This window comes from Hippocampus guttulatus, chromosome 13 (genome assembly GCF_054856545.1).
Source record: "Hippocampus guttulatus isolate MCC_2025c chromosome 13, RoL_Hgut_1.0, whole genome shotgun sequence".
Taxonomy (NCBI): domain Eukaryota; kingdom Metazoa; phylum Chordata; class Actinopteri; order Syngnathiformes; family Syngnathidae; genus Hippocampus; species Hippocampus guttulatus.
This window is the reverse complement of record NC_141273.1, coordinates 1,011,706-1,033,257: the sequence shown is the minus strand read 5'-3', so window position 1 is coordinate 1,033,257 and position 21,552 is coordinate 1,011,706. Positions and strand designations below refer to the sequence as shown.

General features: G+C 48.3%; 1 protein-coding gene across 5 annotated transcripts; it reads right to left on the bottom strand.

Annotated features, from left to right (window-relative positions):
• Positions 1 to 1,484: 1,484 nt before the first annotated feature.
• dnaaf9 (dynein axonemal assembly factor 9) lies at positions 1,485 to 20,597 on the bottom strand. 5 transcript variants are annotated; one of them, XR_015102641.1, is made up of 37 exons: positions 20,326 to 20,597; positions 19,411 to 19,490; positions 19,192 to 19,317; positions 18,993 to 19,117; positions 18,818 to 18,914; positions 18,625 to 18,731; positions 18,458 to 18,535; positions 17,631 to 17,732; positions 17,473 to 17,528; positions 16,701 to 16,836; positions 16,475 to 16,571; positions 15,900 to 15,936; positions 15,745 to 15,829; positions 15,609 to 15,685; positions 15,467 to 15,511; positions 15,355 to 15,400; positions 15,174 to 15,285; positions 14,888 to 14,958; positions 14,733 to 14,780; positions 14,490 to 14,658; positions 14,321 to 14,424; positions 14,115 to 14,258; positions 13,956 to 14,041; positions 13,046 to 13,147; positions 12,833 to 12,950; positions 12,669 to 12,757; positions 12,347 to 12,487; positions 12,146 to 12,271; positions 10,421 to 10,458; positions 9,930 to 10,065; positions 9,282 to 9,368; positions 7,929 to 8,035; positions 7,056 to 7,130; positions 6,279 to 6,454; positions 5,910 to 6,053; positions 5,775 to 5,834; positions 4,925 to 5,014 (listed from the first exon to the last, which is right to left on the bottom strand). XR_015102641.1 is itself a non-coding variant. In XM_086126843.1 (36 exons), exons 1-36 carry the CDS (start codon positions 20,379 to 20,381, stop codon positions 4,931 to 4,933), a joined length of 3,408 nt encoding a protein of 1,135 aa, XP_085982969.1. In that variant the 5' UTR covers positions 20,382 to 20,594; the 3' UTR covers positions 1,485 to 4,930. The 5 variants fall into 5 exon arrangements, 4 of the variants coding, with proteins under 4 accessions (XP_085982969.1, XP_085982968.1, XP_085982972.1 ...); XM_086126843.1 differs by lacking the exon at positions 5,910 to 6,053 and having other exon boundaries at positions 1,485 to 5,014; positions 16,490 to 16,571; positions 20,326 to 20,594; XM_086126842.1 differs by lacking the exon at positions 5,910 to 6,053 and having other exon boundaries at positions 1,485 to 5,014; positions 20,326 to 20,593.
• Between the last annotated feature and the right edge of the window lie 955 nt (positions 20,598 to 21,552).

The window sequence follows — 21,552 nt, the reverse complement described above, 5'->3', positions numbered from 1 at the left end:
ACTAAAGTATGTCCACATGAGAAAAAAATATGATACGACCGCCTCGAGAAAAAAAAAAAAGAAAAAGTACTTTGTTACAAATTTGTCTCCTTCTCATCGAGTTCATTTTGAATTTGATCCCAATCAAAAGCATGGCTTGTCTTTCAACAAAAGCACGCATTAACACAAAGTAAAACGATCATCGAGTACGAGTTTGCATGTGCCTGAGTGGGTTTTCTCCGGGTATTCCGGTTTCCTCCCACATTCCAAAAACATGCATGGCAAGCTGGTTGAACACTCCAAATTGTCCCTCGGTGTGAGTGAGCGCGGATGGTTGTTGGTCTCTGCGTGCCCTGCGATTGGCTGGCAACCGGTTCAGGGTGTCCCCCGCCTACTGCCCGGAGACGGCTGGAATAGGCTCCGCGCCCCCCCCCCCACCCCCGCGACCCTGGTGAGGATAAAGCGGATCAGAAAATGGGATGGATGGATGGATGGAAATAGCAACAAGTCTTAGCACAAAACCTAATAGGGAAAGCCGACAAGAACATCCGAACTTTATTTAGGGTTCATCAGAGGCAATGTAAATCCTGGCGAGAGTGTGCGGATTCCAACTCAATGTATGTTGGAATTTGATTGGTTCATTTTTAACGCAGACCCCCACCCCCCCGCCCCCCATATGATCTCACTGTCTCCAAAATATTTGTGGGGCTTTCAGTTGAGGCGTAGACGCTATTGTAGGTAAAAAGTGACTGACGTTGGTGTCATTTGATCCGAAAAACGTGCCATTCGAACAAGGCCGTGTCGACTTTTTATATCCCGCAACACGTCCACCCAAGTCACGATCAAGCGCGGCCCTGCTTCCCGCGAGGCCTGCCTCCGCTCCCATTTCCACTCAAGCCGGCGAGAGTGACGAGTGTTTACACCAGGCTGTCACGGCGGTCCGCAAATAAACCGACACAATGGGGAGGGGGGGGGGGGGGCGGGGCGACGACGCTCGGTGGATATTTGAAGTGAGGCGCCCCCAGCGAGGGGCCTCCAGGTGCGCGCGTGTTTATGTGCGAATGCTGGGTGTGTTTATGCGCGTCGGCCTTGCCTTCAAGTCAGCGGAGGGCGAGAGAGAAAACGGGCGGCTCGTCGGTGGCAACAGGAAAGGCTGATGTCAGGGGTTAGCCATGTGGACCGCTCCATCTGCCTGGCAACAATACCGGCGCACGCGCACGCTGAATTTCCTTGGCTCGCACGCACACGCACAGCCAGCATGTGCAAACGGGAGCGGTAAAAACTCACCGTGCGGGGCCACATCGGGGGCATTCTCAGCACGTTTTCGCTCTTTAGCGCTTGCAAGTGGGAAAGAATCAAACACCATCAGGAGAACGAGCCAAAATGTGCAATTTCATATCCGGTCTATGAAATGAGCGAAAACACTCACCGAACAGTCGGCAATCTCAGATGAGGCTGCAGTTGATGAATTTTGGAGGTCGTGCTATTCGCAAAAATGCTCCATGTTTAGCTTTCATTAGTTTTAGGATTAGTTTTATTTGATTTTTTTTTTCAAGTGAGTGTTTCCTGTGGGCAAGATTTAAAAAAAAAAAATCATGACAGTGAGTATTGGGTTGTAAAAACTCAACCAAAATATGAGCTTAAAAAAAAAAAAAAAAAAGCCATCCACAAATCAAATACAGAGACCGTTCGAACCATCCGCAGAGTTTGGAGTACAATTCAGCGCAGCGCATTGTAGCGCTAATGCTAACGGCTTTACTTTTCCATCCTTTGTTTACCACATTGCCAACTTGTTGAGAATGACGAAACCCGCTTGTACTGTGTACTTTTTTTTTTTAATATACATTTTATGCGGTAAATACTCACACCATGTGATGACTACTGAACGGTCAGGAAAAAGGCATCAGTCACAGAAAAAAAAAAAACAAGTTACAGCAAATTTTTGTGCTAAATACCATTGGACATGCCGCTCGGGACAGAAATGTTTGGCACCTTTCGATAGCAAGAGAGAAGAAATGAGCCCTTTGGGGGTTTTTTTCTCTTGTTCCCGTAATCTAATTCTGTCAGCGTGACATGAAAAATCCATCCCGACTCAATTGGAGACGGCTTCCTCTTCTTCTATTAGTCACACACACACACAAGCTTGGGCAGACGGACGGGTCACGTTATGCAAAGCTCTGGCCAAACCGCATCTTTCAGAGATTTGGGCTTTGAATCCCAACCAAACGAGCGCTTGTGTGAAATAATCCGAACGACAAACAGCGTGGCGGATCTGCGAGAGGGAGAGCCTCGCCGCCGTGGGAGTGGTCAGAGCTGACTTGCATCGTGGCCAAATTCACTTTTAACGCACTTTAGGCCACAGGCTAATCATGTTCAGCATCCAAAATCAGGACAAAAACAATTCCCGACTTTACATCGGTCTTCAGTTCCATTCGAATAAGTACCGAAACGCGTTTTTCTATTAAAAAAAAACAAAACAAACAACAACATAATTTGGTCGGACAAGATGCCCCTAAAAGAGATTTGGACGTTATCATCCTACAGTACATTCGATTGCAGTGCTCAGACTCGAGTTGGAAAAAAAAGTTTTGGTTTGGAGTTATTTTGGGTAAGCAAAAAAACAAAAACAAAAAAAAAAAACAATCATCAGGATGTTTCCACAGGTACCTTTCACCAACACTGTGTTCTATCGAATGACGTACAAAGCACTGCTGGATCTTTTTGTTGTTGTTGTTGTTGTTGTACGCCGCAGATTTTTTTTCAGTGACACTTTTGACCAAAATACGTTTTGCATGTTTGTCCATAGGCAAGTATGTCAAGTGTTTGCTGTACCCCGTTTCTTGGTGAAAGGCATCGTGGGTAACGGAGGTGGCGTCCGACGGCCATGACATGGTTACGCATGCAAAAACAGCGCCGACGTCGTCGGGGAATGATCCAACGTAAGCACAATTGCACTTCGCTTGTAATATTGATCATCATAATCTTGGATTTCGATAGCGCCCGCCCCTTTAAGATACGGCAAAGGTGGGAGCGCACGGCGGCGACCGTTGACCCTCTTCCGCAGGCGAAACGGAATACACGACAGGCTTACTGGGTTGCTATGCTGGCTGCTATTCTCGGCATTCCGCCATTGGAAAAGACGGCGGGAGCGCAAACGCACCAGCACGGGATCGGGTGGCTCCAGAGTCGGGACGCTAGGACGGCGGCGGCTTGGGTTGGGCTGAAGTGAGGGGTGGGGGTTAGGGGGGGGGGGCGGATTATATAAATCTGCATAGAGACAGCAACGGACGGGAGGGAGAGTGCAGAAAATAGCTTTTATCACTTTTGCCCCGTGGCCCTGGAGAAAGCACTTTTATTGTTTTCCTTTCCTCTCGCTGGCCGACACGACCACGAAAAATCATTTCGGCAATCCGACTCGGGAGAATTTCACCGTGCAAGCCTCATTCTCAACGTCCTACGCAGTGGTACACCTTGATGCTTTTGATTTATTCGAATTACTTTCACGTTTGAATGTCATGATGCGGGGGCAGCGCGTGCGCAGAGGTCCGGGATTCGATTCCGGGTTGTGGCCCGACGATGTGGACGGACGGCTCGCCGGACTTGTGAGCGGGCAGCGGCGTGACGACCCCGTTCGAGATCGGCGCCGTTTCTGAGAACAAAAATCTCTTCACTCTCTTGAGTTTAGTTGAATTCGATGTGTTTTGACTGTTTTGTTAAAAAAAAAAAAACGATCGCTGGAATGTTTTGGCGCAGAAGGAAGTAATCACCCACCGCTGCATCACTCATGGGGCAAAGAAAAAAAGTGATGGAGAAGAAGATGGGGGGGGGGGGCGGGGGGGGGGGATTTTAGAACATTTTCGTTTGAGGGCCGCATACAGAAAAATGGATGGATGAAAGAGCCACTTTATCATTTTTGATATTTCATCAGCTCTCTGTTCAGTTTCTGGTCCAAGTCCCAAAAAGAGCAACCTGGAGAAAGAGGCCATTTTGCAAACGCTTACATGAGGACCATTCACGCGATGTTTTCATCAATCGCAGCAATTTTTTGCCTGACAAATTGAATTATTATATTTTTCTGACAACGTCCAATCTCACTCTGCTTGCCTTCACCTTTTTCATTAATCTTGCGGCGCATGTCAAATGTCATTTTTAATTGTTGGGGGGAATTTTTTTGGTGGTGTGGTGGGCGGGGGGGTGCAAATGGCCCCCGGGCCGTAGTTTGGACGTCTCATGTTTTAGAGTTTTTACTCAATTAAAGGGGAAGAAGGTCAAAGTGGCCACTGCTACCTTTTTTTTTTTTTTAGGCTCCTGGAGGAACACGTTTGGAAACCCGTGTTCCAACCTTAAAAAGATTGAAAAACAACAACAACCCCAAAAAGCTGCAATGCGTTGGTTCACATGTCCAAGACTCACTCATCACTCATCTTGCATCTATCTCTGGCTTCCTTCCTAGTAACCATGAGTGGAAAAAAAAAAAAAAAAGAGGACGCTGATGCAGGCAGAAGATTGCGGCCGACACGTGAGACGGCCCTCAGCTGTTCTGCAGTGGTGGGGGACCCGCGCGCTTAATTGCGCTTTCATTAGCTTCGCGGCAGGGGACTCTTAAAATAACGCGGCGCTATTGTCCTTGGCGTGGCGGCGGCCGTAACGTTTGTTGTTTACATCGGACAGGCGCTGGGGCGGATGGGGTGACGACAAATTCTCGAGAAAGCCCGGCGGGGGGGGGGGGGGGGGGGGGGGGGGGGTCCCGGGCACAGTCTCACGGCGCAACCGTTGCCATTCGGTCGGCAAGTGACGGAAGCGCAAAAGGCGCGGGACGACATTTCCTTTGGGTTCGTGCGAGGCCGCCAAGATGGCGGGCGCGGGACAGCGAAGCCCGACTGAACTTCTGCGACGAGCTCACCTTCAACTGGAAAAAACAAAGGAGTGCCGGCGGTGGCTGATCTCACTTTCAGGGATCAAAGAGGCCGGCGGTTGAACATCTCGATGCGTTTGTTGGCCTCGGCCGCGTCCTCTCCGGCAATCTGACGCATGTCTGCGGGGACAGGCGGGTGAAGGAGAACGGAGGCGCGGATGCCACGGCGTTGATCTGATACGACCGCATCGATTCTCAAAAATTTGGCACCGAGTACCACTCCGAAAAAATATAGATATATAAAATTCTTCCCTTTAACTCATTCAGTACCAGCCAATTCCGGACCAAGTCTGAAAAGACGTTTTTAAACGTCTTTGGGAGTGAATGAGTTAAGTACTACAAACCCAATTGCAACTGTGCACAAATGAGTGAATTTAATGTTCAGGTGACTGTGGATAATGTTAGCGTGGTTCAACGGGGGGGTTCCCATTCCTATGCAGTGCATTTATTAAGTACAGTTTAGTTGTCTTTCACTTTAAGCGCAACGCATTTGCAGGTCATCTTTGAGAGTTTTTCAAACATTTATGAAGGTTCAAGCACAGTTCCCCCCCCCCCCCCTTAATTTCCTAAAAAAATGATTTAAAATATATTCTGCCTCTTTTCTTTATGTGTGTGAGTGTATTTTACTTCGGGAGGTGGTACTTGGGCTACAAAGTTTGAGAAGCGCAGCCGTCCACGAATTACCTTCAAATAGAAATCTGTAAAAAGCAGGAAAAAGAAAATCATCCGCAGATTTCTGCAGGAGCAGAATAAATCAATCAATCAATCAATAAAAATCTGGGACAGACAGATATGCTTCGATCATTTTGTTGGCGAGCCCGATTTCCGCAGTCACATTTGTGAGGACGCGTCGCTACGCGGCGTCATCGGTGAAGGATACTCGGATGGCGCTCTCGCTTCTCTCCAAACGCGTCCACGTATCGACGGCCGTTGTCGGCACCTGTTGACGGCACCAAACAATTGAAAATCAGATTTGATCCGTCTTTTTTCGACGCACGGTGGTACCTTGACTTACAATCAATTGGTTTTGTAACCGGCGTCTTAACTCAAATGAATTGCAGATGAACTGAAATTCCATGAATCGGTCGCCCAAATTCCATTTTCTTCAAAGCCGACGGTATCATCTTATATTAGGAATACATCTTGGGACTTCTTGGACCTAGTATTTTAAATGTTTTTGGTTACAGCTGCAGCGATCGGGAAAGCTTCATAGAAGTAAAGCTGTATTGTATTCCCTTTAGCGTAGCTCCATCTAGTGGATGCATAACACAACCGCGGCTACGACTGTAGCTCTTTTTTGGCTGGTGCCAGTTTTGGCACTGCGCCCAATCTAATCATTTAATGACGTGACGAGAATGACACATTCTTTATTTCTGCACAGGACCTGCTTGGTGCACAGCCCGAGCCAATCCTCGAGCGCATCCTCGGTCAGGCCGACGCCATCAAAGACCAGGAAGCAGAAGACGCCGACGTCACTCTCGGGCTGGGCCGTTTGTTCCGGGACCGCGCGGAGGTCGCCGCTCACGGCGCTGTAGCTCACCGCCATCACGTGCGGCGAGTCTAGAGTGACCCGCGCGCAAGGCGGAAACGTTCACACACACACACACACACAGAGAGCGACATTGAAGAGCCGTGATCCAAATTGCTCCGGGAGCTCACGTGAGGCACAAACGCAAACATTCCAAAAGCCGCATGTGACCAATGACGGAAGAATGTGTACACAAGAGTAAAGCGAATGTCATGAAAAAACAACAAATGGGGGCAAAGTCCCCAAGAGGAGATGGTTGAAGTACCCGCTCTTGGAACCGACTCAAAATGGTGACTTCAAACCAAAATGGTTGACCTCCTGTTCAATTTTGCTCATGGATGATGGAGACTTTCTTTTGTTTGTTTTTTGTGTGCGTACTGTGAAGATAAATATGGCGAGCCAATTTCCGGTCAGTTGGGTGTCTCAGGCTGATTTCTAACTTTCCAAGGGAGAGTTCATGAGTGAGTTTTGGGGGGGTTGTGTTGAGGAGCTCGAAAGTGGCCGGGTTTTCGCCAGGCGGGCAAAAAGGAAAAATGACTTTTTGGACCCCAAAAACGACCTTCAATAATCAGAAGAAGCATAAGAATAAGAACAAAACCCGATTAGGAAAAAACATAATAATAATTCTCCTACCAGAGAACCTGATTTTTCCCCACACGTTGTAAACATTTCCGCTGAAGGGACTCGGCCTTAGCGACGCCTTGAACGCTGCGGAGAAGAGACAGAAGCAACATTTTAAATTCCAATAAACACTTTCATAATTCATAACGTTATCAACTTTAGCCGCCCGGGCTGGCAATGTAAAGAAAAAAAATTTGTTGACTGGCAAACACATTGGAATGTACTTGTAGTCTTGTAGGCTTTTTTTTTTTTTTTTTTGGGATTTGGCTGACATACCAACGAGTTTGAAAATGATGTAAACAAACATTTTTTTCTTGCAATTTAAGGTTTTATTATGTCTGTAGAGCATGACTTTGATTATTGATGATTTGAGAAGTTAACACCCCCATAAACAATGTTTCATTCCTCAACTTTTGAGAGTATTGCTAGAATGTAGACCAAATGCTAAAGAAAATGACAATAAAAATGTTTAAAAAGTTCCCGTGGCATTATGGGGGAAAATGCTACTTTTGTAGCATGTAGCCTCCAAGTACATTTGAATGCATTTCCCAATGGGCGTCTGACGTCAAGAACATCAATCCGAGATCAAAATCAATCAAATTGATGTTGAATTGAGATCAGATGACGACCGGGCATGAATTAGCAAGTCCCTCAATCATGTCTGAATTTCCACCACATCCATTTTGGAATCAACGCAAGCGTCGAAACATCATTTACATGCCGTCGACTTCTGCCGTTCTTCGACTCCTTCACATATTTGGAGGGCAAGGCGGCGTTATGTAATCAGCGCGCACGCCGCCAGCTCGTGTCTGAAGCCCCGCGTCACGCGCATGAGGACAAATTATAAGGCAGCCGGAGCGAGGGCCGTCTTTCTTTCCGTTTTACCTGCGCAGCGGGCGGCAAACAGAGGCCTCTCCAGGGGCCGGCTGAGGGCCAGGCGGTGCCGGCTGAGGACCAAAGACCCCGAACCGGTGAGGAAGCGCCCATTGCACCTGAACACAAAGGCCTTGCTCGTCTTATGTGGAGGAAAACTCAAATTGTCACATCATATTGCAAAGTCAAACTGGCCTCAAGAGCTGTTTTTGTTTGTTTTATTTTAATTCAAGAGTGCGCGACCAAACCTTAAGGCCTGGAGATGCGTCAAATATTCCATTTTAGATGGCGTCAGCACCTTGACGCGCGTTGTTAATTAAACTCCAATTCTGTGCCTGCCCCCCCCCCCCACCCCCGCTTCGTCGGAGCGGCCGCTGATTGCTGTAAAGCCCGGCGGGCATCTTGTGTTCTCTCAGCAGCTGCCCGCTCGCAGCCCAGTAACAAGTTCTTGGCCACGCGGCTCAGTTGCCATGTACCAATAGAGAGATTGCCTTCCCGCCTGGACCCGTTCCATCCAGTCCTCATGCCTCGGTGCTCAGAAACCCCCCCCCCCCGCTCCTCCTCTCCCAAGATTATACTCTGGCACAAGCTTTGACTTTTTACTAGTTGATCCTCACGTTTGAGCCTTTCTCAAATGTCCCCGCTGGCCTCATTCCTGCGTCAATAAGCTTCGAGAGACAAACTGCAGCATCGGCAGCTTCATTTCGCAACATGAAATTTGGTAGGCATGCCTATTATGAGAAGACACAGTTACCCAAAAAGAAAAAAAAAAAGTCATACATTGTGGTTTGAGGCAGCCATTTTGCCTAGCTAGCTCCCTGTAGAATTTAGCAAAACTATTCAGCCTCCCCCCCCCACACCACCCAAAGACAGGTCCATCGAGCATGCGCACTATATAATTTGGTAGACATGACTCACACGGAGTAAGGCCTAAGGAAAAAAAAAAAAACAGCCATAGGAGTCTGCCATTTTGGTTTAAAACAGACCGGCTTCAGTAGCATCCTCTACGATCCCGCCCCCACCCCCCCAAAAAAATCTGGGGTTAAGGGCCAGGACGTGGGGTCACGGGTGCTGAGGATACTGGCTTTGTGATGAGAGGAGCACGCATGCCCCTGCGGTTAGACAAATGCACGGACAAGCACGACACCAAGGACGGCATGCGGGAGGACATCGGCGCGGCCATAAAGCAGAATTTACAGGAAAACGTCAAGGAGGCTAATTGGGAGGCTGGCACGACGAGGGTCATGGAGGACATATTGGAAGACGTACAAAGGAGACATTTTAGAGGTGGCCCGACCGCACGGGGATTGGGGGGGGATTGGGAGCACGTGAGTGGTAACACATGGAGGGAAGGTTCTCTCTCACCAGCCAGGGTAGAGCACGTAACGCGCCCGCAGCATCTGAGGTCGGCTGAAGCTGCTCGGCGACAAAATCAGCTTGACGTCTTCATTCCTATCCAAAGATGACAAGTCAGTCGAGCCCCATTTAGTGTGCCGGGGGGATACGTCCCAGAACACCACACGGTCGGTGAAAATCCCCCCCCCCTCCCACTCTCGAGGAATCGCATTCATCAAAACAAACGTTTAAACACTGCATTGTAAAATGGAAAACGTATCCAAAGTATCGTACACGGTGCGGCGGGGTGGATGTCACATGCATACGCGTGCGGGCCCCGGACTGACGGAACCGGAAGTGAAAAAGTCTGGCTGTGAGCTGTGGCCCACTGCAGCCCCCCCGTCTGAGTTTGCTCAACGACAAACTTTCAACAAAAACTCGGCAATGTTGAAATATAACACACATTTCCTGTTTCCTTCTTCTTTGTCCAAATTTACACCAATTTCAAGCTAAATATGACGCCATCCGGTGGTTGAACGTGGAATTACACTGGACTTAAATGAGTCACTTAACTGGGGTTTCCTGCGGATTGCAGTGTGATAACTTAGTGGCGGTATGATTGTTACCATTAAAAACGCGCACACACAAAAAAAAAAAAGGCATCCTTGAGCGTCAGACCTCGTGACGGCCCCTCTTGCCGCCGAGATGAAGGCGGCGGTGGGGTTGGCGGCGCGCACCGCCTGCTGAACGTGCCGCGCCAGCGGATGCGTCAGGTCTGCCGCGGCCCCGGTGAACACCACCGCGCTGACGATACCTACAAACACAAGCAAAAGTGCCCACGCGTCACTCTGCATCCGCAGCCGCTTTCGCATTTATTTCAGAAACGCAAAGTGGAAGGATTTCTTTCCCCATTTCTCGCTCATGTGAGGCTCGACTTTTTACTACAAAGGAGCCGAATGACCGCAGTGTTCTTTGTGACATAAAAAAAAAACGTTAAATTGCATCGAATTAGCATATCACTTGTCTCCCGTTTGCCTGCTTCGGTTTGAAGACACACGCCGAAGGCCTTTGGGACCTTCACTCTTTGTGGAAGCGAATCGAATGAATACGTGGCAAGCATTGGAAAAAATCATCGCTGTCGGGAGACTTGAGGGACGCCGAGCACTTACCTTGGCTGCACTGCTCCAGCAGCTTGGGAAAAGCAAACCTGAGGGAGGAGATGAAGAAGCACTGAGCAGCCAGGACAAGTTTTCAGGACAAAACACAACTGACGGGTCTGCAAGCAATGAAAAATGTTCATGAAATTGGTCCGACTGGAGTTTTTGTGTTTGATGACGTGTCATCAGACTTTTGAGTCATGTCCTCGAGAGAAACTGGAACGGGAGGCAGACGTCCGGTATCTTTCAAAGAATTATTTTTGATTTTTTGGTGGGTCTGCTCACGAGGAGGCGGGATTTTTCAAACGTAACAGAGGCACTCGCTCCGACGGCGAATAAAAAGACGTGCGCACGTGCTGCTCGCTGACTCCGCAATCAGACATTTTTGTCAAATGATGTCACCGTCCCCGAATTTTACATCCAAACTGCGGAGCTAAAATGACAGTTGGAGGGGGTGGGGGATGTCCGGCCAAGTCTTCTTAGCAACCGACTCATTAGCCCCCCCCCCCCCCATTTATCTTCCCTGTCCTGATGTCATGATCCGTCTGCATCAATCACCCCAAAAATGTTATCACGACTGACTGATAAGCTTGGTCGAGGATGGCGTCATGTCAGGTGGCGGCGGCGGTGGGGGCGGGAGACGCGCATTCCACAAGTGGCTCTGGTGGATTAGCTGCGCTATGTGGAGCGAGGTGACGAGCGGGTCAGGCCAATTAACTTGGCGGTTGGCGGTCCAATCAGCATGGAGCAAAATTTAGCGCGGCAGAGGCTTGGAAGACGCCTCAAATAGTCAGCTTTGGGTTCCGGGAAAACACGCGCTAATATACGCGATGTCGCGCCGGGTCCGAAAATGAAATGACTTTATTAACCGGAGTGGCGGGCCGTGTATGGAGCGGCTCAGTCCAGCTCCGTCTAAAGCTGGCATGCTTAGGACACAAAGAGCACCAGATTAAATGTAAGGCTGATCCGCCTCGACTTTCAATAACTATAAAAGCGTCACGTGACCTCCTCCCGCAACCCCCACGACAACTCACGACCAACGTCTGTCTGTCAAAAGACACAGGGGATCCTCTTTTCCAAGCAGTTTTTTCCAGCGCATTTTGCTTCTTGAACCCAATTTCAAAGCGAGGGTTGAAAAACGCCACAAATTCCAAAATTGCCTTTGCAGAACATTTCACAACATTGTTCACAGGTGTGACAGTGGGTGCGGGGGGGGGGGGGGGGGGGGGGGGTTGCCAGTCCCTGCCTCTCACCCAAGTTAAGCCGTGACACGAATGTGGAAGGATGAGCGGTCACATGGATGCCTTTTGATGAATGTGCATTATTGGGAGTATATAAATACATTTAAAAAAAAAAAGCATTGCTCGTCTATGTGTGCCCTGCCACTGGCTGGCAACCGGTTCAGGGTGTCCCCCGCCTACTGCCCAAAGACGGCTGGGATAGGCTCCAGCAGCCCCCGTGACCCTAGTGTGGATTAAGCGGTTCGGAAAATGGATGGATGGATGGTAACATTCATTCATTTATTTATAAACTTAATATTTTACACATGTCTTAATGTCCCAATTGTTCAATTTAAAAAAAAAACACACCCAAAAAGTGCTTTTATTCTACCAAATATATATATTTTTAAAAAAAGCATATTTTTAAGTTCAAGAATTTTACCGCTGGGCTATATTTGCTCATGGCGATGATCCCGTCAGAGTGTAATATCGGCCCCCGCGATGCAAGAAGCTTCACCTGTGCTCCATGCAGGAGGCGAGCGGATCCACGCAGGCGGTGACGGTGCCAATGATGAACCGGACCCGGACAGCAGAGTCCGGGTGTTGAAGCACGGCCTGGACAACGTCCAGAACATCCGTGTATCTGTCAGGAGTCAAAATCCTCAAATCACCACCTTGGTGTGTTTGAAAATCTAAGGAAAGGAAGTGGTTTTCTTACCCGGGTGACAGGAGCAGGAGGCGCACCTTCCCTGCCGTCCTCCTCTTCTGGTTTGCGGAGACGTCGGACAAAAAATCCTGCAGATGGGAGGCCGAGAAGGCGCCATCGCGGGCGTCCGCAGCGGGAGGATACACCAACCATCTGCGGGCAACAGCAAGCATCTTTTTTTCTGGGGCGGGGGTCACCAGTCATTTACGGGGCACATCGAAACAAGCGACCAGTCGCTCACCTCACATCAAGCTAAAAATGTTGCCGTATGAAAAAATGAATTTATTATAATAATAATCATCATCATAATACATTTGATTGATTGTTTTCCCACCTTCCGTACTGTTTGTTGAGGCGCACCAGGAAGTGGCAGAGTGTCTCCTTGTGGCTTCCGGGCAGCCCGCTAATGACCGTGACGACAACCTTTGACACACACAAAAAAAAACCCCACAAGGTCAGCGTCAAACCGCAGCAAATTGTCGGCTTGTCTGAGCCCACCTTGTCCCCCGGGTTGGCCGAGCCCACGCTCAGTTCTGCGGAGGGGAAGAGCGCCCCCAAGTGGGCGGACAGTATGGGCGCCTCGCCGATGCTACTCAGGGAAAAATGCTGCAGAAACCTGCCGAGGCGCAGCGCGACCATCAAATGGGCCGTGATCAATTCCTAAACAATAGTTTGATGATTTGAACGCATGCGGGGTGAGCGAGTACTAACACGTCTTGCTCTGGGAGGTGCGACTGCAACGTGCTCAATGTGCCTCTGCGTTTGGCCACCGGAGGCTCCTGACCGTCGTGCCGCTGCTGCAGCCTGCTGTGCCTGTATGACGAGAATACCGTTTTCAGATGTGGACAAAATACCCGCTCAGAATATATTTCATGAAGCACAATACATTTCTCGACGCGTGTGCTGGGATCAAAGATCGACCGTCCTAACCCAACAACAAAAGGTTTGAAGCAAACGGCAAAATAACTTGATGCTGCCACTTTATTTTCCAGTGCAAAGCGCATTCTTGTGTAAAAATGTCCATTGGAGGATGGCACAAAACTGCTGAACAGCAAAGCAACATTAAGTGCAAGAATTCATTTTTTTACCCCCCAACAAAAAACAACTCACTCAAAATGTTAATATTATCGAGGTACTGCATCATTCCAACGACGCAAAAATGATCAGGCCGACTTGCGTTGGGGTATAGGCCTGGGTGGAAGTGCAAATATGCACTTTCTGCCATCAAGTGGTGAATGAGGATATTACAACGCAAAAACACAGTCGATGCATATTTGCAGTTCGGCACCTGCAAATTTGCATTTTTAAAAATATTTCTGGTTTTATTTTTCAGTTCTTTGGTTTTTTTTTTAATGAATGTTTAGCAGCGTTTTCTGAAGAATTTGGGGAGTTTACTAAAAAAAAAAATCATACATTGATGAGACAAATCAATTTTGAAATATATATTTTTTAAATCGCTCAAAAATGTTATTTTATTTTCTAAATTGAATCCCAAAAACTTTTTTTGCAGCGAGAAAAAACTTTCATCAGGAAAATCTCACGGAGGATTGTCTCACCCATTAGGAAAACGGTGACAATCTTTACAGGCAGATGAAAAATGATTTCACGTTCCAAATCTTACATGTTTTTGCGGTTCCACGTCAGCTGATCCCGGTCCACCAAGCGCAGAGTAAGTCCACTTTCAGCACTTTGCCACAGCGCCAAAACCTGCGCAGGGGTCGAAAATTCAGTTTTTCATCATTGCAGATTCCTCATAAAGGATCCCCGGTGAGGGTCTCACCTCGGAATAGAAGCCCCGGTAGCTTTTGGACCTGGGCCGCAGGGCGAAGACCAGGCAATGGTCTTCGCTGTGGAGGGGGAAGGGCAAGTGGGGCAGCAGTGCGCTCTCGTAGTCCACAAAGAGCGACGCGACACCGTCGGGGTCCTGTCCGAACGGCAAACATTTTAAGATGGTCTCGAACGACGGAGAGGAACGAGGCGGCGTACCGGATCGTAGAACGCCAGTGCGCCGACGTGTTCCTGGGAGAGAGCGATGCTTCCGTATTGCGCGTGGACAAACAGAAGCCCCCCGGAGAAGAAGGCCATCTTGCCTGAAATCAACATTTGACATCGAGTCGGCCGGGATTACAAAATGTCCGCCGCTTGCCGCGCTCACCATCTTCGGGCGCCGAGAGGTGGCTGCCGGATAACACGTACGCGTCATCGGCGTTGGTCAGAGCGCGACCCAGGCAGGAGTCTTCCTCATTCTGTTCACAGAGGACATCGAGACGCCGCCGAATGATTGCTCCGTTTTCAACGAGGGCGACGACTTTCCTGTCGATTGTCTGCCCGAGTCAAACTAACTTCTTATATGGCTGCATTAGAAATGGATTGTCGTTGCGGTATGTAGCGAAATCACCTTTGTGAATTGCTGGGCCAGCTCGGACTGCTTGACATCAGATTCCATCTGCGGCGAAAACAACAACCAAACATTTCTGCGCCGGTAGATGATTTTTAAAGAAAAAAAAACAAAACAAAAAACGCAGAAACACATTGCAAAAGGGAATGACGTACCATCCAGCAGGCGTAGCGAGGCACGGCGGCGGTCAGGACGGTGTAGCAGCTGTCCGCCGTCACGGCGCCATCTCCGAGAGAAACGGAACAGAGAATCCGTTCAAACCAGAGAATTCACATTTCTGTCGAAATGGCGCGCCGACGCTGGAAAGTGAACGCCAGACTGAGATGCGGCAGTAGTGATTGAAAAGGTGAAACGCAGAAAAACCCAACGGCCCGAATCCGTTTAGAAACGCAGCAGGAGGTCAAGTTTGAGAATGGTGAATTGCGGGGCAACAACGTCAACCTTTGTGTTGAATGCTAATGCTGGAGTCGAGGAACGCTTCGGAGAAGACCACGGAGCCCAGGTTGCCCCCGTCACCCCGCGGATCCGGCACGTCCCGGACAGTCACGGAAGCCTCGCAAAAAAGGAGAAATCAATGAGATGGGGAATAACTGCAGGTAACGAGCAGAGACAAAATACTTACCGTCTTGACGACAAAGCGGCTCGCGGTATCGGTCAGCGGAAGGAGCCTGAATAGATCAAAAACCAACGTTCAGCTTATTAAGGCGAAAACTAATTGGGTGGCGGGCACTCACCTTCCCTGCTTATCAGCTGCTTGAATGTTGAATTCACATTTGGACCTGAGCAAACACACAAAGACAAATTAAACACAAGATGGTCCATTTTTGAAAGGGTTTTAAAAAATATTTTTTGGGCGAGGGGGGAGTAACAAGCAACCTGAGAATACTGCGGTATGCGCTTAAATTCAACGAGTCCAACGATGACAGGAAGGTGTGCTCCGCGACGTCTTTAGCCTGGGAAGATGGCCGCATTGAAGCGAGTAAGCGTGAACGGGGCCGATGGGATCGCTTACCTTGGTGGCACTGGACGTGCCGGAGAAGCATTTAATTGCTCCGAGAACCGCTTGGACGGCCGCCGAGTACACGCGAGACAAGAACCTGGGGCGGCGATGCAAAAATGAGTCTTCCTTTTGCTCAAAAACACACAAAAGTGTAGGACGACACTTACAAGACTTCCCGTTTGTGCGCCTTGGGATGTTGACTCCCTGCGGATGAAATGACCAGACTTGAATACACAAAAACAGCGTTCAAAACATGCCTTCTGGGGACATGGAATGTGAAAGTGACTTTTGATGTGCTGGTCTACAATGTCGCGGGGTCTACAAGTGTGGAATTCAACAGCCAAGTCAATATTTTGCAAGCTGCGGTTTTTCCGAAAAAACGTGCCTGTGAGGAAACTATTTGGAATTTTGCAAGTTGTTTTGGCAAAATTGGACTAATTTACAGACCATAATCCCACCCCGACACCAATGACTTGGCATGACTTGGCTGGGTGAAGATGTACAAAGTGCTGGCTGCCCGAATGAAAGTGATTTGATCGTCCGCCTGTTCGCAATGCTTTAAATCTGCTCCCAGTCGTCACGGTAACGGCAAGCCGTACTCACGGTTGGATCGGCCGTATTTTAAACCAGGTTTTAAGTGGCTGATTTTGCGCGGGGCAGAACTGCCCCCTCAAAACTGCCTAATCTGAAGTCTCAACAATACATTATGAAGAAAATTTTTTTGAAAAAGCACAATACGTACGTATCCTTTCCTCACCGAGGAAGGGGGTGTGCGTGGTTCCAAAGAAATAGGTCCGAGAGCAGGCCAAGTGTCCTCGGGCAGCAGCGCACTGCAAAATCTGCGGGTAACAAACCACGAAAAATCAAAATCTGGCTCCAAATGAAAACGTGTGTGGCAACGTTCGGGTGCTGTTCCTGAGGACGTCACTGGGCGGCGCTGCAGGGCACTTGTTCACTGTGCTTCCTACCATGTGACTTGCCCGGGAGCCTCCAGGTCCCGCGTTGCCGACTTGGTGACTCTCCGAAGCAAAGTTGAACGAGTAGCTGTCCATGTGCTCCGAGGACGAGTGTGCACCAAACAGCACCAGCGGCTGACGATCTTTACTGGAATCACAAACACTTTTTGGAGGTTTCTTTTTTTAAAGGACCAAATACCATAACACAAGAGTGTCAAACTCATTTTTGTCGCAGGCCACTTCAGGAGTGACGTCTTCCCTCCGAGGGCCGTCACGACAGTGAAACCGGATAAATGATTACGGAATCATGTCATTATTACTTGGACACAAACAAATTGATGGATTACTAGTTTTATAATGACTCAAGTCAATTATCTGTTTGTTCAATTAGGTTGAAAGGTTCCTTTTTTTTTTTCCAGACAATGAATGGTCTCTTTTGGTGACCAGAAAAACTCTGACCGAGTTGACCTTTTCGGCCGTCCCTTCAACCTTCATCAAACCCGTCATTGTTTCCTTGTGACACGTCTTAGAAAAAAACAGCTATTTGTATGTTGGATTATTGTTCAAAGGAGTGTAAACAGGGTAACAAAATGATCGCAAAATGTCAACGTTATTTATCACACCTTCACAATTTGACATTTCGGCACAGACTTTAGCAAGGATCGCGGAGGCTGACGCATGAATTGCTTTGGCGGGCCACATCAAACGATGTGCTGGGCCGGATCTGGCACCCGGGGCCTTGACTTTGACACCTGTGCCACAACAATATTGTTTTACGACTTACCCGTTATCTGCGAGGTCGCTGGCGATCAGCCCATGGGAGGAATACGTGCGGAAGGCCTGTACGGGGATACGATACTTTTATTTTAAGGAACAACGCACATTGGGAGAGAATCGGTCGTTTCTTGTTATTGTTTGTTTGTTTGTTTTTCAAAAGCATACCTCTCCAGCCTCAGCCTCGGACAGCTCCAGGATGGACAGGTGGCTCTCCAGCTCCATGCGGGAGAAGAAGCCACTCCACTGCCTCTCAAAGCTTCTCAAATCCTGAAAGAGGGAAAAGAATGGGAGTCCGTACGGCCCTAACGATTGAACTTCACGTCCGTTGTTTTTGGTTTCTGCGGTACGGTTTGAAATGCATCGTGGTCAAGCTCCAACGCGAACGTAAGCTCGCTGACAGGGCGGACATTTTTTACGTTAATGTTAGCAACTGAAGAGGCCGTGGTGGGCCTTCCCCTAGCAGCTCGGCTCGCAAGATGACCGCGTACCGTTTCACAAATAGATTTCTGGAGTGTCTGAAAGGGTCGCGGCATCAAGTGATATTTCACGATGACAGAGTGGACATGTTCCGCTGGACACGATCCAACTGCAGGTATAGAATGCAAATTACAAAACATATTTCTGCGGTTGTTTCAGCCTCCATTGGAGGAGGACAAAATGCTGCGGTGATGTCACTGAAAAATAAATGGGGGCTTCTTAAAGGGCCAGCTGCCCTATAAATGACAGAGTGGACAACAATTTCGGGGGCGCATGCAAAAGGTTCAATGTGACCATGAAGGTAGAAAATACTGGGTCCAAACGACTCGCTGAATCATCGAAATAAATCAATCATGTGAAAAATGTTTCGATTTAGTATTGTTACAAAGATCGTAGTTGGCAAAGCATGGTTGTGCAACCAAAAAAAATCTCAACATTGTAGTCATACGTAGGTTTTAAGAGCTCAGAGGATGAATAAACAAATAGAATCAGTATGAGTAAAGCTAAAGCGTCACCTCGGTCAAGAGTCGGTCCAAGGACTCGGAGTCCAGTCTGCTGTAAAGCTGCCACAGTCGCTCACTAATGTCCGACAACTGGCAAAAGGGGAAATTTGCCAGTTAAGTGGGAGGAGAGGGGTGGGGGGGGGGGGGCAATGAGACATTCTTTGAAAAGCACGGCTCACCTTGTACTTCATGGTGAAAAAGCTTCCGCCGCCAATGCCCTCCAGGGCGTAAGCTTGGATGAGGGGCCACTTCTCCACCGTGAAAATGTCAAACTTTTGCACGTGGCCTGAAAGTTGAACGTAAAAGCGCGGTGGGTCATGGAAGCTTGATTTGACTGAGGAAAATGTCGATGAGCAGACGAAACGTCTGTACCCGGGGAGCTGTAGGGCACACCGATACGATGGCAGTCCTGCACCATGGTGACAAAACTGGAGATCTTGAACTCCTCCGCCGCCTCTTCGTCTTCATACTGCGTGAGGAGCACACGCGCGGGTGAGCGAGACGCCGAAGAATACACAACTGACCCATCTTTGTTGAATGGTCAAACCTCGGCTTCGGTCATGCAGTGGAGGTGCAGGTTCCTCCAGTGGGACACGTAGGGTAGCAGGTAGGCCAAATTGAGTGGGTTGCAGTAGAGGTGAACGCACTCGGCCTTGATTAGAAGGATCACGTCTGGAACGAAAACCAACAGCATGCGTTCACAAAATGAGTTGGTGTGGGGGGCTGGGGTGACTTGAGAAACTCACCGTCCAGCATATCCTCTGGACACGCGGCCAAGGGATGCTCCACGTTGATGGGACTTCTTCCATAGAGTCCGTAGAAGAGGTATTTAGCCAGCTCCGCGCAGCCTTCGTTGTACCTGCTGTCGATTCCTGACGACAAACGTTCATCAAGCATACACATGGAGCGATCCTCGCAAGTCTTAAAAAGAATAACGATGGGACTTCCGCCCCCACAGCCCCTACCGAGAGAACACAGGATTCCATCACGACTCAAAGTATCATCGACGCCGAGCAGAGACTGAACTTGGCGCAGGCGGCGGCAACTGCATGAGAAGGAATAGTCATCTTGTAGAAGTCATACGGAGGCATTTTGCAAACATTTCAACGCTCTTCTGTAGCTTATACAGCGCTAGTCAAAAGCTTGGGGACATTTCCTTATTCCGGTACGATCATGAGTGAGTGAGATTGGCCGATACCAATTCTGAGACCGATCACATAGGATTAGCGGCAATTTTAGAGCCACTCGTGAACAATTATTTCTTTCAATCAATTAATGAATCACACTAAAGGTGCAGTGTGTAGAATTCAGGGGCCATCTAGTGTTGAACTAACAGAATCCAATGACCTAAGATCGAACACGTTGGTGCTTCAGAGAGACTGCACCTGGCAAGTCTACCAACAACTTCTTCAGCAGAGGTGCAAGCAAATTGTCATCATCGCAAACAAGTTCTGAAAGTGACTGAATAAATTCATGAGTAACAGTCTAAAAAAAACATTTTAATTTTAAAATAAAAATGTTGAAAAAAACTCCAATCCACCCAAACAAAGCACGTTAATTAATACAGCATACTGCATATTTAATATAGCCCTCTTGCTTGTATCTTTTTTGACACCAGCAAATTCACCCGTTGCCATTAAATTGGTGCTTTTTTGTTGTTGTTTATGTCTCGCTCTCCAGAGCACCGGCTGCTGAGGCGTAAATTAACCCGACAGCGAATCGTGCCTCCTGACTTTTCAAATGTGAGCCAAGCGTAACTGACGGAGCTAAAACCGTTTGTGACGTTTCTTGCACTGCGAAATCAAACCCTTGACAGCCTGGCCGGCTAGCGAGCGTTAGCAACGCCGCACGGGTTTATCTCCGAAGAAGTCCAACGCTACCTGACGGCCGGGTTGACTCCCGAATATTTGCCGGTTGCTCGTCGTATGCCGGCCATGGTTTTGTTGCCGTCGCGGAGTCGCAGTGAGACGTTTTTATATCGTCAAAAGCGGTGCGCCAGCTGCATTTTTCTCCATCACCCAAGAGAACGTCCACACTTAGCATAGCAACGGAGCGAACCAATGAACCATTGGACAGCGAGAGGGAGGGACATACAGAATATATCTAGGGCAACGTTTACGATATTTTCCGTCGGTTATTGTAACTTTTGAAAATTTAATATGCTGTATGATTTTTTACCCCCTAAATATGTCCAAAAAGATGAGTATATCTGAATTTGGCAGATAGTTGTTCCCCCCCCCCCCCCCCCCCGGGCTTCAGCGCTGTGGTCGTGCCTTGTTTTGGGTCATTTTGACAGCATCAATGTGATGATGGCGCAATCTCTGCGCAATCTCATTTTTTTTTCTTTGAGGAAATTCATTTTTCAAACACTTCAAGCCATTTAGGAAACTGGCGTGAGCACCGCTTAGTTTGGAAGGCAGTCACTATGTCAACCCCCCCCCCCCACCACCTTTGGCTTCTGTGTGTGCGGTATATTTTAAATTGTGTATTACATGCAGAAAGTATTATAAATTGGCCAATAAGAGTGAGGAGACGTCAAGCACAAAATGCTCACCGGTCAAAGTATTAGGCAGAGAAACATGTGGGGAAAGTTTTCCCACTTGTTAATAAAGTTTTGTCTATACAATACAATCGTGACGCAGTTGTCAAATTTGTAATACAACTGAATATTAGCTGAGCTCTTCTTTTTTCATCAGCCTAATGTTTCTACCCTTCAGGGATTCCTATGCTTACCCCCCCCCCCCCCCACACACACACATACACACAAATGCTGGATTGTTTTCCGAACCCATTGGCTGCAGATTTGGTTTTTGAGCAGAATGGTACATTTTACCCATGGTTGGGTTAGTTATTGTGACCATGTGAATTAGTCACCACTGTGCAGGTTTGTGTACTGAACTTAAAGTCGATTTAATGGAACTTGGCGGTGGCTGGGTGGCTCACTGGGTAACAACTTACAGTATTTCAATTACTGTACTATGTCAAATAATGGGAACCCCGCCAAACGCACTTCACCACATTTTTCTGTGAAGTTGGTGCATGTAAGAAACAGCAAAACGGTACTTTTGATCCGTATCTGCTGAATTCCGCTCGATACAGGAATGCAC

Excerpts from the sequence above, each read along its gene's own strand:
- dnaaf9 (XM_086126842.1), bottom strand. The coding sequence starts at position 20,381 with ATGGCCGGCATACGACGAGCAACCGGCAAATATTCGGGAGTCAACCCG. Across the intron at positions 14,259-14,320 it reads CACTGGCGTTCTACGATCCG|GACCCCGACGGTGTCGCGTC; the intron begins GTACGCCGCCTC and ends CCGTTCGGACAG. Across the intron at positions 12,488-12,668 it reads CTCAACAAACAGTACGGAAG|ATGGTTGGTGTATCCTCCCG; the intron begins GTGGGAAAACAA and ends TGTTGCCCGCAG.